At 47.4% G+C, this 18265-nt stretch overlaps 1 protein-coding gene across 1 annotated transcript in view; it reads right to left on the bottom strand.

Annotated features, from left to right (window-relative positions):
* Positions 1-17847, bottom strand: part of KSR2 (kinase suppressor of ras 2) — a 348927-nt gene extending 331080 nt beyond the window's left edge. Inside the window, exons 1-2 of the mRNA XM_040251625.1 lie at positions 17711-17847; positions 13815-13965 (exon numbers count right to left, since the gene is read on the bottom strand). Coding sequence (XP_040107559.1) covers positions 13815-13923 — 109 coding nt within the window. The 5' untranslated portion in view covers positions 13924-13965; positions 17711-17847. The remainder of the gene's footprint in view (positions 1-13814; positions 13966-17710) is intronic.
* Positions 17848-18265: the final 418 nt, after the last annotated feature.

The raw sequence follows: 18265 nt of genomic DNA, 5'->3' as shown, positions 1-18265 counted from the left end.
AACTGAGCTCTGTTCCCAAGGACAGAGCTGACGTGGAGGGTGGACACATCAACAGGCCTGTGTTACTGGGGGAAGGGAGGCATTTCGGGTTTCCTTTTCCAAATTGAGAAGGAGGCAGCTGGGAGACCTGGAGTGCGAGGCGCCCCCGCCTTCAGAATCCTACGGGGATGGTGTGACATGTTTGCCCAAAGAGACCCGCAGACCCCCCCCTAACTGAGAGTGACCCTCCGGGGGCACAACCGAGGCGGCACTCAAGAAATGCAATGTGGTCCCCAGCCCCCCAAACCTCATGTCTAGCCGGAAACAGACAAGAAAAGTCGGTGTGCAGGACACTGCAATAAAAGCACATGGGCTTGTTTCACTTTGTGTTTTTGGCCACAGCGCATGACCTGTGTGGAGAAGGAAATGGCAACCCACTCCAGTGTTCTTGCCTGGAGAATCCCAGGGATGGGGGAGCCTGGTGGGCTGCCGTCTATGGGGTCACAGAGTCGGACACGACTGAAGCGACGCAGCAGCAGCAGCGTGGCATGTGGGATCTTAGTTCCCCAACCAGGGGTCAAACCCACGGCCCCTGCAGTGGAAGCATGGAGTCTTAACCGCTGGACCGCCAGGGAAGTTCCCTGAAAGCAAGTGTTTTGACTGAGTCTGGCATAGGCCTGAGTGCAGGTTCTATTCTGTAGCAGCTGTGTGACCCTGAGCAAGCTATTCAACCTCTCTGGGCCTGTCCATCCTTCCTGCCGTTTCTTCCTTCCTCTGAGCATTTGGAATGGTAAGTGCTCGATAAAGGACAGCTCCAGGTAATGCTGTACTGCACAAACAGTAATGCACCCTCATGGCAGAGTCCTCCACCATCAGTGTCCCATCAAATACACAGCATGTGTGTATTTGTTTTAAAGAACACTTAGTATCTCTTGCTTGGTCTTTTACAGTAAGGGTTATTAGTAAACTTCCTCTGTAAAAGCCAGAAGGTAAATACTTTAGACTTTCTGGGCCAGATGGTCTCCATTCTGCCACTGCTATGTGAGAATAGCTATAGACAACATAATACGTTGTCGTTGAACATTTAACCCATCGATCTAAGAAAGAAATGGAAAATTTTATTTGCGTGAAATTGAGGATTGTAACCCAAGAATGGCATCTCAGAACGTTCCAAGAATTGTTCTGCCTGTTAGAAGTCAAGGCACAGTCATGTAAGTTTTTTGAGACAGAGGGCTGTACATTAAATGGCACATTATTGACAGTTTACACAATCCAGATCCAAGCATCATCGTGGCCTCTTAAGACCAAGAAGAAATGTTCTCTTTGTGTTGTCCTGTTGATGCTAGGAGAATGTTGCTTTTTACGGTTGAACAGGTATTTCTGCCAATGGAGAAGGTTGGTCACCACATAATGTAGAGAAGCAAAGCACAGTAGAGCTGAGAGGAGAGGTCACAGGGCAGAGAAAACTTTTTTATGTTCAAATTTTTCTTATCTTGACATAAAATGTGAATTTTATTTTACAATGTAAATAAATGGGTGTTGCAATGTTCCAATAAAACTTTATTTTCGAAAGCAGGTAGATGGCCGAATTTGGCCAGTGACCCCTGATTCAGAGTGAATTCTCTTTCATTATCTGTTTGTTATCTCCACCACACAAGCCCTCAGTGATATAGGCAGAAAACATCTGTTTCTCACTTCTCTCTCCTGGAGCAAATCTAGAAATGCACCAACCTCTCCCTGCAAGAGCATCATTTCCATGATTAAATTATGACTGCTTATGTATTTGTTCAGGGCTTCACTGATAGCTCAGTTGGTAAACAATCTGCCTGCAATGCAATGCAGGAGTTGCCGGTTCGATTCCTGGGTCGGGAAGATCCACTGGAGAAGGGATAGGCTACCCACTCCAATATTCTTGGGCTTCCCTTGTGGCTCAACTGGTAAAGAATCTCCCTGCAACGAGGGAGACCTGGGTTCTGTCCCCAGGTTGGGAAGATCTCCTGGAGAAGGGAAAGGCTACCCGCTCCAGTATTCTGGCCTAGAGAATTCCATGGACTGTATAGTCCATGGGGTCGCAGAGTCAGACACAACTGAGAGACTTTTACTTCCATGTATTTGTTAACTGCTTCAGTGGTACTTTTGCTACTGTGTTAAGTAATTTATAGGAAACAAAAGAAGCCACACAAAAAAAGAGAGAAAGAAAAAAGAGCCTGTGGTCAGCCAAAGCTCCAATCCTGGTGCTCTGCAAGTCACTTCACGTAACCTTGGGTCAGTAGGTTCACCTCCCTGCTCCTTAGTCTTCTTATCTGAAAACTGGGGACTACAACATTCCCTATCTCATGGTCAAGTTCTGAAGATTAAGTGAAGTTATCCTTGAAATCAGCTTAGAATGATACCTGATACAGAGCATGCTTTTAATAACTTAATTGCTATTTGTGATGGCTCCTGCTAATGAGGAATCTCTAATCTGAGAGACTTTTATATCAAAGCAACTACAAGAGGGATGTCTCTGGCAGTCCAGTGGTTAAGACTTCACCTTTCAATGCAGGGGGTTCAGGTTCGAGCCCTAGTTAGGGAGCTAAGATACTCTATACCTCACAGCCAGAAAAAAAATATAAAACAGAAGCAATGTAACAAATTCAATAAGAACTTTAAAAATGGTCCACATAAAAAAAAAAAGACATAGAACTGTGGGATCATTAACACAAAGTGAAGAAGGGGCAATCTAGGAAGCCTTCCCAGCAGTGGTGGCATATAAATTGCTTTTGGGGCATCATCAAGAATTGTCTAAGCTACGGGGAATTTCACTTCAGGAAATTGCAGCAGGAAGTTTTCCCTTTTGAACAGGTGCAAAGAAAGGGGTTAATCAACAAAGAAACTGTTGAAATAACCGAAGGGGTGGGTACAGAAAGAGCTAAACAAACTGGGTTCAAGGAGGAATTTTTTCCTTTTTTGTTTAAATTACACAACTGTTTGTTCCTTACCCAGAAAGATAGAAAAAGCAGACAAGCAGAAGAGAAATCGCAATTACCCTAATCCAAAAACTGTGCTAAATATCCAAGTGTTTCCTTCCAGACATTATTCCTCCTATGAATCCATATTTAAAATACTAACATGCAAATTATGGTCAAAACAAAGCCTTGTTTTTCCCTTCCCCAAACAATAGCTTGGATACTTCTCATATAAGATTATAAGTCAGTAAATAGGAAAATTATTTAAATAGTAAATAGTTTATTTACTATTAAACAATGGGGGGAAAAAACTACCTGAGTAAAAAGCATGACTATTACGAACTAGAATCCTCTCATAGTTTCCAGCAATGTGTTGTCACAACATTGGGACATTTTAGGGAGAGGGGAAAATAGCTCGGTTCCAAATAACATCATGACATCATAACATCTTTCTCCATCATCCCTGCCCTTTTTACCTTCCTCCTGCACATTTACTGAACTTTTCAAACACATTCATATACCTGAGGATGCCTCCATGGCTGAAAAGGGCAGAAATAGTCACCAAGTCAGACTTAACCCTGCCAGGAAAAGGGGGGAGTCTCCCCAGACTCTGAAGCAGATCTAGGGATTCCTGAGCTTTCCCAGCCATGCCCAGCTTGGGGCAGCACCCCATTCTCCCCAGCTTCAGGATCCCACCTGGAGGGGAAACACGGCCACTGCCATCATCCCCATCCCACTCCTGACAGCAGACAAGAGAAGAGGTTCTGCACTGAGAAGCAGGAAGGGGACGTTGCTGTTCCAGTCCCAGCTCTGTGAGATCCTGGGTGGCTCAGAGTAACCTTCTTTTTTCCTCAGTGCTCCCATCTGTGGAATGGGTACTCATCCTGGTCTGCCTACCTACCACTCAACTGGTTGTGAGAATCGAAAGGAGCTATCTGTGTGTGGGTTCTTACTACAACTGAAGGCGCTCTGCAAACAGGCAGTTTGGTAGCTACATATCATTCAGGCTTTATGTTCTTTCTTTTTATCTCTGTTCTGGCTTAAGCTGTTACATCTCTGCAACCCCTTTCCCCCGGCAAGGGCGGTCACTTCAGCCGAGCAAACGGAGGGAGACACATGGAGCTCTCAGAGGTAAGGGGAAAGCTGCCCTCACCTCTCTCCTAGGAGGGAGCCATGGCTTAGGAGTCAGATGGACCCAGGTTCAAACTCTGTGTTTTGTGTTTTCCTTGTTTGGCTGGTCTGGATTTAATGTTTATATAAAATAAATGTGGTTTGGGATTTCTGACTCCTCAGATAAAATCTAGATATTAAAGCAATTCAGCCACTCAAAGAACTAACCATGAAGTCTGAAATACCAGTGTTTTCAGGGCATCAGGACTAGCAATCTCTTCCCTCTTATATTCTATGAATTGATATGCTGTACTTTCTCTGGGGTAAGCTCTTCCACTAAGCTGATTTGATTTTGTCTCTGGGAAACCCAAAGCCAGGATATGACACTGGAATACGCTTAGTCGCTCAGTCCTGTCCGACTCTTTGCGACCCCATCAACTATAGTCCGCCAGGCTCCTCTGTCCCTGGGATTTCCCAGGCATGAATACTGGAGTGGGTTGCCATTTCCTTCTCCACAAACCCTGTTTCTGAGACTCAGTTGCTGTGTGACTCTGAGCCTCAGCGTTCTTACCAGAAAATAGAATCACGTAGACTTCACGAGATTGTGGAAACAATTAAGTAAGCTAAGGCTGCATGTCAGTTACCCAGAACAGCTCTTGGCCCGGCAAGAATGCAGTATTTGCTGTGACCATTACCATGGACCGTCACTCATTTAGTCGCTCAGTAACTCCTCCTGACACTCTGGTTCTGAGTCAGGCCCTGGGACAATTCCAGCACAGTGGTTCTCACAGTGCAGGCCCCAAACCAGGAGCAGCAGCATCCCCTGGGAAACTGTCAAAAAATGCAGATTCCTGGGTGCTGCCCCAAATTGGCTGAACCAGGGACTCTGGGGGTCGAGCCTTCTGGGGGATTCTGATGCATATTCAGGTCTGTTCTAGTGAGAAGAGGTAGAGAAACAAACATTTAAGCAAAAAAATCATTGTATTTATGATAGGGACCGTGAAGAAATGAGTGATTGAGAGGGAGGTGGGACCAGGAGAAGGTTGCATTTGAGCTGAGACCCAAGTGACAAGGAATTAGCCACAGGCAGACTAGGGTAGTGCATTCCAGGCAGAAAAAATACCCATGCAAAGGCCCTGAGGCAGGCCTTCCAAGGAAAAGCAAAGTCAGGGGAGCCGGGCGTGGTGGGCTGGTGAAGACATGGAGAGCCTGGGAGGAGGAGCTGTGATCTGATTACGGATGTGACGGTCCGTCTGGGTCTGACCTGGCTCGTCCAGTGCGGTGCACGTGGAACCACAATCCTCAAACAGCTCAGCCCCCGCAGACCGTACAGTACAAGTTCAGGGTCGGTTTTGTGCCCAGCTCTGCTCAGCACCTGCTGGGCGCAACCCTGGTGCTGATCAGAGGCGACAGCAGGGAGCCAGGCTGTCTTTGTTCTCATCTCAGAGGGATGGTGGGGAGGTCCACAAAAGCCAGAGCTGGTTACTGCAAGGGAAGCACCAAGTGGGCAAAAGGCAGCCTTCAAGGAAGCAGGAGAGGAGGCCGGGTCGGGAAGGGCAGGTTGGGCCCCGGACGGGGTGCCGCCCTGGGGCTCTGCTTCTCTGGTGGAGCCCTGCCTGCCACTCCCTCTGTGGCCTCCCCACCAGAACCAGCCACCGAGTCACCATCACAGCACTCTCCTGTAATTCTCTGCACAAAACTGATCACCGTTTGTTACTTCTCTTGCTTATTGTTTCTCTCTGTATATTCTAGAGCAGAGCGTTCCAACAGAACTTTCTGTGATGACGGAAATGACCTAGAAGCCGGGGCTGTTCCAATAGGGGAGCCACTAGACACAGGTGGCGATGGATCACCTGAAGAGTGACTAGCGCCCCGGAAGAAGTGATATTTTAATTTTATTTCACTTTAATGAATATAACTTTAATTTGCCACATGAGCCTAGTGGCTGCTGTAATGGATGGCTCAGGTCTAGAACACAACAAGGTCCGTGGGAGCTGGCTTGCCATGCCCACTACCGTGTCTCTTGTCCCCCGCTGTGACGTTCAATCGTAATTTTGGGGGTGAATGAATGAGCTGTGTCTGCATGAGGGTGATCACTTTAGGTTTTGGTCACCTGCATCAAGAGTCCTAACACGGGGCCATGCTGTTTCCAGGGATTCCTGATAACCCACGAAACAAAACTCTGGAGAACGAACAGGGACTGGAACACAGCAAACTTGGGGGGCTGCAAGAGGGGCAGCTCGTCCTGCGCCACCCAGCCTAGCCCTCCCAAAGTTAGAAGCAACTGAAACAATGGGGCGATCAAGACGGCGCCTACACTTTGTTCCAGTGGAGGGAAGGTGGGGTCCTGGTGGGCTTCATTCAGTCCCCAAACTGCGGAGAAACCAGAGAGCATCTGAGGCTGTCCCAGTTTGGGGCCATTTTGCCTCCTGTTTGTCTCCTGGCTGCCGGTTCTCTGACCCTCCACCAACCCGAACCTTTAGGGGAGGAGGAGCTGGGGTGGGTGATCAAGAAAGCAAGCCCCCAGGACACCTGCCTGCCAGTGGCACCCCCGGGCTCCTCTGACACTTCCTGGCATCTCACTCCGAGCCACCCACCCAATCTGCAGCCAGTGTTTGTTTGAAAACTAGACAAGGGATCCAGGCATCTTCAACTCAAAACCCTGCCATGCAAGCTCCATGCCCTGGTCCACCCTGAGGGCTGGCCTGCCCTCGGTCTGACCCCAGCTCCAACCTCTCTCCCCAGCATTCCCAGTGAGCCAGGCCTACACTGGTCTCTCCACGCCTGGGATGCTCCATGCTCCCTTGTGGAAGCAATGCACTTCCACATGATCCCACCATCCCAGAGTCATCAGGAGACCTCCTCCTCCTCCTCCTCCTCTTGGTCTCAGCTCCAGGCTGAAGTTCCAAGAGAGTCCTCAAGCCCTGGAACCCAGCACAGTATCAGATGTGTAGTGAGTGCTTGACACATGGACATGAGGGAAGGGTGAGGAAAAGGGAGAAAAGCAAGGTCTTCCTTCATCTTGAACCTGGTTTTTCCCCTAGGAAAGTGAAGACACACGTGACCATGTATTATTAGGCTGAAAATAATCAAAAAGCCAAGAAACAGCATAGAGAGAAAGAGGAAGCCTCGGAAAAGAGAAAGCAAGCCACGGCAACAGCAGTCTGACATCGGAGCCATGCCCCCACCAGGCTTTCCTCTGGTAAGGCAGCTGCGACTCAGGAAAGGAAAGGTCGGGAAGGGAGCCCCTGGCCTTTGTATCCAAGGTCTCAGGCCTTGGGCTGGAGGGAGCTGGGGGGCGGGGCACGGGAAGAATGGCGAGAACATACTCTTCTAGCAGCGAAGTCAGTTTCACCCTAGGACCTCAGGTCTATAGTGACTGCAGCAGTGGGGTGTAGCTTGGACTTCTATTTTTTATTTTTTTAGCCAGGGAAAGGTGGGCCACCACGAGAGAACAATCAAGCCAGTGAAAAGTGGGAAATAGGTTCTAAAGAATCATCAAGGTTGAGGAAGACAGTGGCTCAGAGGGAAGAGAAATGAAGAATTAGAGAGTGGAGTTAGAAAATGGAAGCCCAGGGTCCCTTTGGAAGGAAAAAAGAGAGAGAGAATGGAAAGAAGGTGGAGGAAAGTGAGCTGGGGGCAGAGAAAGGCTAGAGGCTCCAATGACAGTCATGGTGGTCATGATGCCGGTGATGACGGTGATGGCGATGATGGTGATCGTGGGAACTGAAGCAGGAACGGTGCTGATGGTGGCTGTGGGACGGTGATAATTACGACAATAATGACAGCAAAAGCAACAGTGTACTTAACCCAGACCAGGAACGGTGCCCTGCCCGATCAGTTCCTGCAAGCCACCCAATCAGTGGGGTGGAAATGACCATCACCTCCACCCTTGTGTTAGTCACTAAGTCGTGTCTGGCTCTTTTGAGGCCACATGGACTGTAGTCTGCAGGCTCCTCTGTCTATGGGATTTTCCAGGCAAGGATACTGCAGCAGGTTGCTATGCCCTGCTCTAGCGGGATTTTCCCAACCAAGGGATCAAACTCGAGCGTCTCTCACTGCCTGCATCATCTCCTGTAATCCACCCAAAAGTCAGTGGGGTGGAAATAATCGTCATCTCCACTCTACTCACGAAACTAAGCTCAGAATCAGGAGGTACCGAACTCAAAGTCACCCAGCTGATAGGTTTGTCTGATGCCAGGTTCCACACTCCGAGCAGACGACTGAGGACTGAGGAGACCCTGGAAAGGAAAACAATGACAGGGAGGGAGGCCTGCCTGATCACTCTTTTTAATATGACAGCTGTCCCCTGTTCCCAGGGGACACTACTGATCCCCCTTCACCAGCTCAACTTTCCATTTTCGCCACAGCTCTTAGTCTAACACGCTTTATAATGTACGTGCTTATTATGATATAACTTATTGCCCGTCTCCCCCTACTAGAATGTAAACTCCACGAAGACATATATCTAAGCACGTGTTTTCAGAGAGTGCCCGGCATACTTGAAGCATTGATAAATTCTGTTAAGTGAGCGAATGAATGCTTTCCGGTTTCAGGTCACAGCTGATGTGATAAGGAAAGGTTAAGACACCCTGGCTTCGGGGTCCTTGGAGCTTGTCGAAGGGAGGATTGAGTATCCTTTGGTGTCAGGCAAAAGCTGATCTAACAAATGTGAGAAGAGATGAAAGGGTTAAGCTTTCTTATCTTTGGGGTTCCTTGGGAACCTGGAAATAAGGAGAGCCCCAGAACCCAAGGAGAAAAACTAAGATTAGAGTTAACCACCCTAAAATCAAGCTGCCCCTATGCTCTGAGACAGAGGCAGAGCTTACACTCATTCCTGGCCAAAGAGAAAGCTCCCTTGTCTCCACAAGCTTGGTTTCCAGATGGGTTTCTCAACACAACTTTTATTCCTTCAGTCACTCAGCACACATTGAGTCCCCACTACACACAAGAATTTTAAATATCTGATTTCACTGACTGTTGGAAGCTCCAGCTTTCTGGCTGAGACGTCGGGATACCAAAGATGAATATGGTATGACCCTCAAGAAACAAGAATCTGGTGGGAAAGACTCACGTGTGTTTTTGTGTGTGTGTGTGTGTGTTTTCCCCTAGTTTGGGATACATTTTTGGTTAAGGTGAAGCGGGGGGGAAATGGCAGGAACCATCCAGCTCCCCAGAGAGTTTGAAGCCTCAAGGAACTAACAGTAATTTCTGAGAGAAGAGAAGGTAAAGCAAGGATTGTTGAAGGGTGGCTCATTGCTTCCCCCTGCTGGAGATGAGTAGCAAGCGCTTCAGGTGGTCTTCCCAAACTTCCTTCACCACAGGCAAGTAACCTGGGCCCGCTGCCAGCAACAGAGGGGTGAAAGGCATGCGGCCAACCGCTTCTGCTTCAGAGAGGTAGGTCAGATGAGGGCGTGAGTCAAGGGCACTGGAAGTCACTGTTAGACACGGTCAGTCGGTGGTAGAACCAATCTTTCATCCATTCACTCAATAAGGCGCGGGAGCTTAGAGGCAGGAGCTGGCTGTGAGGATAAGCAGGGATTCATCAGGAGGACAAAGCGGAATGGAATTCTAGCCAGGGGGGTGGGTGTCGAGATGGGAAATCCATGTCTGATCTAGGAAACCCTAAGTAACTAATAGATTAACTGGGTATTTAGGACTTGCGGGGGGAAATGTGAACAGTGGGCTTCCAGAAGGGAGCTGGAATCTGAGGAGCCTGGCATCCATAAGAGAGCCTGTACGTGCAGGCACTGGGGAGTCTTCCTGTGCTACATGAGGGCAGAAGGTGTATTGAGATATTTACTGAGTCCCTCCTACAGGTTAGCTATACAGCTAGGAATAAAATGGTGAACAAAAACAGATACAATCCCTGTTCTCTTGCAGCTTTAAGTCTACTAAGGAAGAGAGGCATCCATTTAGGAAAAAAACACTCTTTAAAAAAGTTTAAATTAAAATCTGAAAGGTGGCACCATAACATCAACAAAGAGCAGAAGTAAAGTACAATACTGATATTAAGGAGACTCAGGGACTTCCTCAGTGCTCCAGGGGTTAAGACTCTGCCTTCCAGTGCAGCAGGCATGGGTTCCATCCGTGGTGGCGTAACTAAGATCCCACGTGTCACAAGGTGCAGCAAAAAAGAGAGAGAGACTCAGAGCTGAGTGGACAGTGCTTTACTGCACTGAGGTTCTCCCCAAGCTGACCTTGGTGCTGGAAGAATCTGGGCATGAGCACAGCCCTTAGAGGACCCAGTGGCTCAAAGGGTGGCATCAGAGGTAGGGCATCGTTGAAGGAATCTTAGCTGCCTGGGAAGGGCTGGTGGTGGCAGGATGATCAATAAGATCAATATCTTTTTGAACTGTGGCTTAAAGTCCAAAGTGGGGTGTGAGATCAAAGTGGTGGGTCATCACCAGCATTCAGTAAATGATATGGAATACATCAGAAAAGAGTGCACAAAATGCCATGCACAGTAGGAATGAAGACTACTTCATGAAACTCCTTTTCCTCGTGTCTGTGAATGTGTACATGTGTGTTTGTGTATTTGCATGTGTGTAAGCAATACGTGAACCGTGAACTTCCAGATGTTCAAGCTGGTTTTAGAAAAGGCAGAAGAACCAGAGATCAAATTGCCAACATCTGCTGGATCATGGAAAAAGGAAGACAGTTCCAGAAAAATATCTATTTCTGCTTTATTGACTATGCCAAAGCCTTTGATTGTGTGGATCACAAGAAACTGTGGACAATTCTGAAAGAGATGGGAATACCAGACCACCTGACCTGCCTCTTGAGGAACCTATATGCAGGTCAGGAAGCAACAGTTAGAACTGGACATGGAACAACAGACTGGTTCCAAATAGGAAAAGGAGTACGTCAAGGCTGTATATTCTCACCCTGCTTATTTAACTTATATGCAGAGGACATCATGAGAAACCCTGGGCCGGAAGAAACACAAGCTGGAATCAAGATTGCTGGGAGAAATATCAATAACCTTAGATATGCAGATGATACCACCCTTATGGCAGAAAGTGAAGAGGAACTAAAAAGCCTCTTGATGAAAGTGAAAGAGGAGAGTGAAAAAGTTGGCTTAAAGCTCAACATTCAGAAAACGAAGATCATGGCATCTGGTCCCATCACTTCATGGGAAATAGATGGGGAAACAGTGGAAACAGTGGCAGACTTTATTTTTGGGGGCTCCAAAATCACTGCAGATAGTGATTGCAGCCATGAAATTAAAAGGCGCTTACTCCTTAGATGGAAAGTTATGACCAACCTAGATAGCATATTCAAAAGCAGAGACATTACTTTGCCAACAAAGGTCCATCTAGTCAAGGCTATGGTTTCTCGAGTGGTCATGTATGGATGTGAGAGTTGGACGGTGAAGAAAGCTAGGCAACAAAGAATTGATGCTTTTGAACTGTGGTGTTGGAGAAGACTCTTGAGAGTCCCTTGGACTGCGAGAAGATCCAACCAGTCCATCCTAAAGGAGATCAGTCCAGGGTGTTCTTTGGAAGGAATGATGCTAAAGCTGAAACTCCAATACTTTGGCCACCTCATGAGAGGAGTTGACTCATTGAAAAAGACTCTGATGCTGGGAGGGATTGGGGGCAGGAGGAAAAGGGGATGACAGAAGATGAGATGGCTGGATGGCATCACCGACTCGATGGACATGAGTTTGGGTGAACTCAGGGAGTTGGTGATGGACAGGGAGGCCTGGTGTGCTGCAATTCATGGGGTGGCAAAGAGTCAGATACGACTGAGCGAGTGAACTGAAATGAACTGAACTGAACTGAAAGGGTTGCAACATAAGTCATATTTGTTCCTGTGCATCTTGATCAAAAAATTTTGGAAAACACCAGATTAGAGGCCTTCTCAGGTCTCAGCCAGCCCCGGATGTTACAGAGGATGATGGTCCAGCCCATGGCGAAGTGACATAAACCCCTTTCTCAGGAGGAACTGGGGTCCAGCTCATTTATAAGGACTTTCTCAAACTCAGCAGCACAGTTCTGAAGAGAAGATATTAACTCTGAAAAGCAATTAAGAACCTAACTTCAAATGCTTACCCTCAAACATTGTAGGGGGGTAGGGGTGGGAGAGAGGCAAAAATTGGCACAAATTTTGGGGAGGTCATGTGGCAAGGTTCACCAGAAGTTTTAAAATATGGACATACTTTGCTGGAACCCCACTCGCATGAATTCACACTACAGGGATCACCAAGGATGTACCTAAAGTTAACACTCAAAACTGTTCACTGCAGCAATGCTTATCATAGGAGAAAAAACAGACACAATGTACCTTTCTAGGAGGTGGGTGAAATAAATGGTGGCAGAATTCAGGCATTAAAAATGAGCAGCAAATGCATTTATTGACAGAGGAAGATGTTTGTGATACAATACTGCAATTCGGTGCAATTTTTTAAGGGTGAGAAAACTGCCAGCTGCTTCTCACAGCAGGGGGAGAGAAGTCACCTTGAAGCAGGTTTTGTCTGCGCTGAGTGCCTTTCTTAACTATGCAAATATTAGGTGAGTCAATAGCATTGTACTAGAGTGAAGAATAACATGACCTTTATAGTTAGTCAACCGGGGGTAATTGTGTACCCTACCTGGAACATTTAGAAACACCTAGAGACAGTTCTGTTTGTCGTGACAGGGTGTGTTACTGGTGTCTAGTGGACAGAGGCCAGGAATGCCACCAAATGCCAGCAAATATGCCACCTCAGGGCTACCTGATGGTGACTGTAGCCATTGTTAGAATCCGCTAGCAAGAAAGAATACAAAAAGCCATCTGTGGGGGAGCTGGCCCAATGACCTGCTTCAAACATGTTCTACTCTGTCCACTTCCATATACCGAGCCCTGCTGGCACATACAGTCATTCCATAAATACTCGTCAAATGTTGCATGTTGAATCCATCGAGGGCACCTATGAACATCCACCTGACTGTGCCAGACTGGTGCTCAGCAGTGACTCCTTGTGGCAGGAACTGAAACAACAGCGCATGTGGACCAATAATGCTTTTCTTTGGTTGTTTGCAGAGCTGATCTCTTAGGACTGAAAAGGCCCCGCAAATTGTGGGAAAATCATGAGACTAGAGGAAAGCAGGAAGTCTCAATCAGGACGATTTTTGATGTCTTATTAATCAGGGCAAACAGAGATTTGAGCAATTAATGAGAAATAGCAAAGGAAGATGACAATATATTTGGACCTCAAACTGATAAGTGAGAGCTTATCTTGCTGGGTGAAAAAAGTAGGTTTTAAAATCATATGTATGGCTAGCCCTAATTTTATGGTTTTATCATTGACCACTTAAAGACACTACATACACACCCATTTGTCAGGAAGAATTACACCAAAAACTATACCAAAACGATAACAGTAGAGGGTGGGGACTTGGGGCTGCTATTTTATCTATTTTTTCAACTTATTTTACAATGAATTTATATTATTTATTTAAGAAAATAAGTTAGATGGTGATCCTAAATACAAAGGCACGTCACAATGTCTAAAGTAAAAAGATCCCTCAACTTTCACACACGTCCAATATTTCCGTATCTGGACCTTAATTATCCAGAACCAAATGCCGAACGACCTCAGAAGGGTGGGCAAGAGCAGCTGCCCTGACCACCTCTGGCTCCGAACCCCAGGCCCCTTTCCTCTGCTCATGAGCAGCACACACCATCCAGAACCGACTCCGCCTCAACCTGGCCTGCAGGTGCGGGAACAGGAACCCGCGGGAATGCCGGCGCATGCTAGGGACGAGCGTCCATCCCCACGGGTCTGCTCACCTGACATATGGACGTTCCGGAGGCAGGAGAGGGAGGCATTGAGGCGGGCACACTCCTCCCGGTTGGCCCCGTATTTCTCCACGGTCTCACACACCTGCTCATCTGTCATCTCCAAGAGGTCCTCCAGACTCAGCTGGCCCGGGGTGATCTCCTAAAGGAGGGAAGAGAGAGGAGGGTAACCAGACCCGAAGCGCCCTGAGAGGAGGCCTCCATGCCGCCCTCTAGTGGTACCTAGCGGAACGCCAAGCTCTGGGTGGACGTCTGCTTGGGATTGCTGTCTTGGAGTCAGACAGGCCTGGATCTGAATCTCAGCCTTGCCACTCGGTAGCTAGATGACCCTGGGCAAATAACTTAATCTCTCTGAGCCTCACTTTTCTCACCTGTAAAATGGGAATCTTAAGCTCATGAGCTTTGTAAAGTAACACATATGCTCAATATGCTATGTATCCACACCGTTAGAGAGCTCTGTAAATGGTGGCCGTTAATTACCTGTCTATCTGCCTATCCAGCTCCTGAACTCCTTATGGGGAAGGCTCCAGTTTACTCATCTGGGAGGGTTCTGCATGCCTCCTGCCCGGCTTGGACTGCACTGACTTGCCGCAAATCCCGGGTAACCTCAGAGCAGAGCAAACCAGACAGCCCCAGTCTCCTGATGGCTGGTCTCCATTCCCTGCTTCTTTTTTTCCAAGCCACACACATTATAGGGTTCAGATTGGGGGTTCAGGAGCCCTAAGGGGAAATGGGGGCTGGAACCCTATGGGTGGTTCAATGCTGTCAGTGAAACAGGGTTTGTGTCTGAGCCCGACTAGAGGCAAGATTTTGCAACCTAAGACAAAGGGGAGCATTGCATGGAGTGGGGGAAAAGGACACCTCTGAAGACAAGGGCTGGGAAAAGAAAAGGAAGATTCCCGAGTACAAACGTGTGGGTCAGACGTCCCTTCATCACTGTCAGCAACCATTCCCCTCCCCCAAACCGTGTGTCTCTGTACACTACAGAACGGACACACCTCGAAATTTGTCAATTTCTATGTTTATGTATTCACAAAAACTAGACTTCACATTATAGCACTTAATGATAACCAATGTTTTTACGTATTATTTTTATTTTGAAAGAGTTTGAGATATCAAAGAATGGCGATTCTGAGGCACTACTGTGGAGTAGTTCTGCCCTCTTGTGGCCATATCTATGTATTACAACAGAAAGATGAAAACCGCATCGGCACAAAAAAAAACAAAAAACAAAAAACAGCTGCCAGGCAAAAGCTGAAACCCAGTCACTGCCTTTCCAACTCACTAGGTCAGGGGTGGAGAGAACAGTAATGAGTCACATAGAAGCTTTCTCAAATAGGGACTGTTACAGGGGTAGCGCCACTTTAAGAAAGGTGATGGACCAAGATCTGGAAGTATTGATATAAAACGAGATACATTTAGAAGGGATGATTCACAACATAAAAGAATTCTCCACTTTGCTGCAAGAGTCACTTGCGTGTTTTAATCCTATTATGTATCCTCCAAAATACTCAATTTACACTAAAGTTTACAGCTCACACCCACACATCACAAAAGGAAAAATGACAGGAAAAAAAATGCAGAAGGCTTTAACATGCTTGAGCCAAAAGAGGAGAAGCATTTCTGTTGGATATAATAATAATAAACGAAATAGATGTAACACCACTTTAAGTGCTTTTCGTGGATTTTCCTTCAAGGCCACAAAGGCCACGTAAAGCAGGTACTTTTACCATTATCACCAGACTGTACATAGGAAACTAGAATTCAGAAAAGTTAGACCACTACCCAGGGTCACAGAGAGAGTAAGTTTGAACCCAGGCAGTCTCTCTTGGGAGCGTTCTCTAAAGTGCCTGTTCCTCCGCAGAAGGTGGCCCTCTTGTGGACATATGCGGGAGTTGCAGAGGGAGAGCTGGAAAACCTGCTCCGTCCACACCGCCTGGTGGATGGCCCTGGACTTCGTTTATTGCAACAATCTAAGATGAGAGCCTGAGCTCAAGCACCTGCAGCCCAGGTAAACGTAAATGAGCAAAGCTGCAAACTCGCCTGCGATTTCCTAAGGGGCAGACTGACACCAGACAAATTCAGTTCTGTGTGTCAGCAATTCCGATTTTTCAAGAGAAGTCGAAGACCTGGGTTTTTAATGCAAACCCTCTCAACTTTTACATATGGGCTCAAAAATAATTTTTCAGACAAAAAAAAAAATCTGTGCATCAGATACAAGATAAGACAGAGGGCCACTAGTTTTCAACCCCTGAAGATTAGTCTCCGTCTTACTCGCCTCACTTGATAAATGGTTTCAAAAGCCTCTGAAAAGTGTATACAGGGTCAAGCAAATAAAATGTACTGCTTGAACTTTTATGAGACCTTTCATTTGAAGGGTATTCACAAGAAACCACCATCCTGGGAATGACAGTAAGAAACACAGATGCATACACCATCTGGTGCACAGGCACAAGACGGGGTGGGGAGAATGGAGAGGATGGGGAGACGTGGGAGGGTCCTGAGTCCCCAGTTCAGGACTGTTAGATGTGGTGGGTTCAGGCAAGATTACACTGAGGACGAGGTCAAAAAAGACAAAAGGCAGAAGAGGATCTTTCAGGGCTCTCAGAGAAGGAAGCAGGGAGTGCCTTGAGAAACAGCACTTGGCCCTGCAGGCAAGGGGCACACCCAGCACGCCCTCTCCCCAGCTCAGAAAGGCCCCCGCATCAGGAAAACAAGGAGAAAGCACCGTGCTTCCCACTTCACCCTCTGGAGTCTATCTGAGCTGGCTTTTCCTGCTAGCCCCTCCCACTCACTAGCAGGGCAAGTCCCTCCATCTTCCAGCCTCAGTTCCTTGCTCTGGACAATGGGGTAACAGTCAGACCAACCTCAAAGGTCATCGTGAGGGTCTGAACACTCTCCAGAGCTGAGATCCTGCATGTAAAGCCCTCAATACCATGCCTGGCCCAGAAGATTCAATGAATGTGGAAAGGTTCCATGCAGTCACTGATAACAGTGGGGACCCAAGATCCCAGAGGGTAAGGAAATTTCACCACCCTTGAAACCTTAAGGATGTGGTCCACCCTGGAGGGTGGACACAAGACAACAGGTGTTTTGGTTTTTGTCACTGGAAAACCCATTACTTCCTAAGTTTTCAACGACAGCAATGACAATAATAATAATAATAGTAAGTTGACATTTCCTGTGTACAATTAGGTCTCAGACTATGGTCTGAACATTTTACACCAATTATCTCATTTTATCACACCAACTACTTAGGAAGAGAAGACAGTCATTATCCCATTTAACAGAAGAGAAAACTAACATCTTAAGACTGTGCTGCCTGGTACAGTGGCCACTGGCCTCACTAATGAATATTAAATACAATTAAAAATTCAGTTCCTCAGTCACATGCACTGACCACAGTTCCAGTGCTCAGTAGCTTACATCTGGCTGGTGGCCACTGCATCAGGCAGCATAGATATGAAATATTTCCATCATAGTAGAACATTCTGCTGGACAGCACCCATCTAAAGGGTAAAATGATCTGACCCAAGTCACCAAGCAAGTCCTTAAGTGGCAGAGTTGAAAGAGGGTCTACCTGACTCTAGAACCACACTCTTTCTTTCTTTGGCTACACTGTGTGGGCGCTTAAGTTTCCTGACCAGGGATCGAACCTGTGCCCTCTGCTGTGGAAGCACAGATCCCTAACCGCTGAACCACCAGGGAAGTCCCTAGGAACACCCTCTCACTGACTTCATTCATTCAGAGCATCAGAGATGCTCTGTATTTTCATCCCACACATATTCAAGTCCTACTATGTGCCAGACACAGCCAAAACCCCACTGCCTGAGGGGGCTGGCTACCAGCCGGTAAGGGGCAATGGGGCAGGGTTCGCCTCTGGTCACCTCAAGGACTTCCTTCCGCACATCGACGATCCGGAACCAGTGCCGGAGCTGGGGGAAGCCATCCAGCTCAGCGTTGCGTTCCTGCAGGGCGACCTTCTTTTTGCAGGACAGCTGCCGGCTGAAGTACTTCACCAGCTTGCTCTGCGGAGAGACACAGAGAACAGAGGACACGTCTCAGAGGTATTGCCACAGGAGGACAGGCAGGTGTTTCCCCAGCGTTCCCCCCACCCCAACTCCATCCAGCTCTATTTTAGAGACCCATTCAAGCTGCAGTGAGACCCAGTTTCCACTCATGACCCAACTGTGTTGGTGAAGATGGACACATAGGCAGGTTCCAATATTTTGCCGGGGAGCGAGGCGTGTAAAGTTCCCGTGTAGTGGGGCTGTGGGACTTGGGCTGTATCCATCCATGTCTCCACTGCACAAAGGTCTCCTTTGACCTTCACAGTTGCACTTCTAGGAACTTCTCTCTCAGATCCCCCATCCTATGGCAAATGACCGGAAAAGGTACTTCCTACACATCTGGTTGCAATGGCGAAAGACTGCAAACACCCC

This window comes from Oryx dammah, unplaced genomic scaffold (assembly GCF_014754425.2).
Source record: "Oryx dammah isolate SB20612 unplaced genomic scaffold, SCBI_Odam_1.1 HiC_scaffold_12, whole genome shotgun sequence".
Lineage (NCBI taxonomy): Eukaryota > Metazoa > Chordata > Mammalia > Artiodactyla > Bovidae > Oryx > Oryx dammah.
Note: the sequence above shows the minus strand (reverse complement) of the source record. Positions and strands in the feature narration are given on the sequence as shown.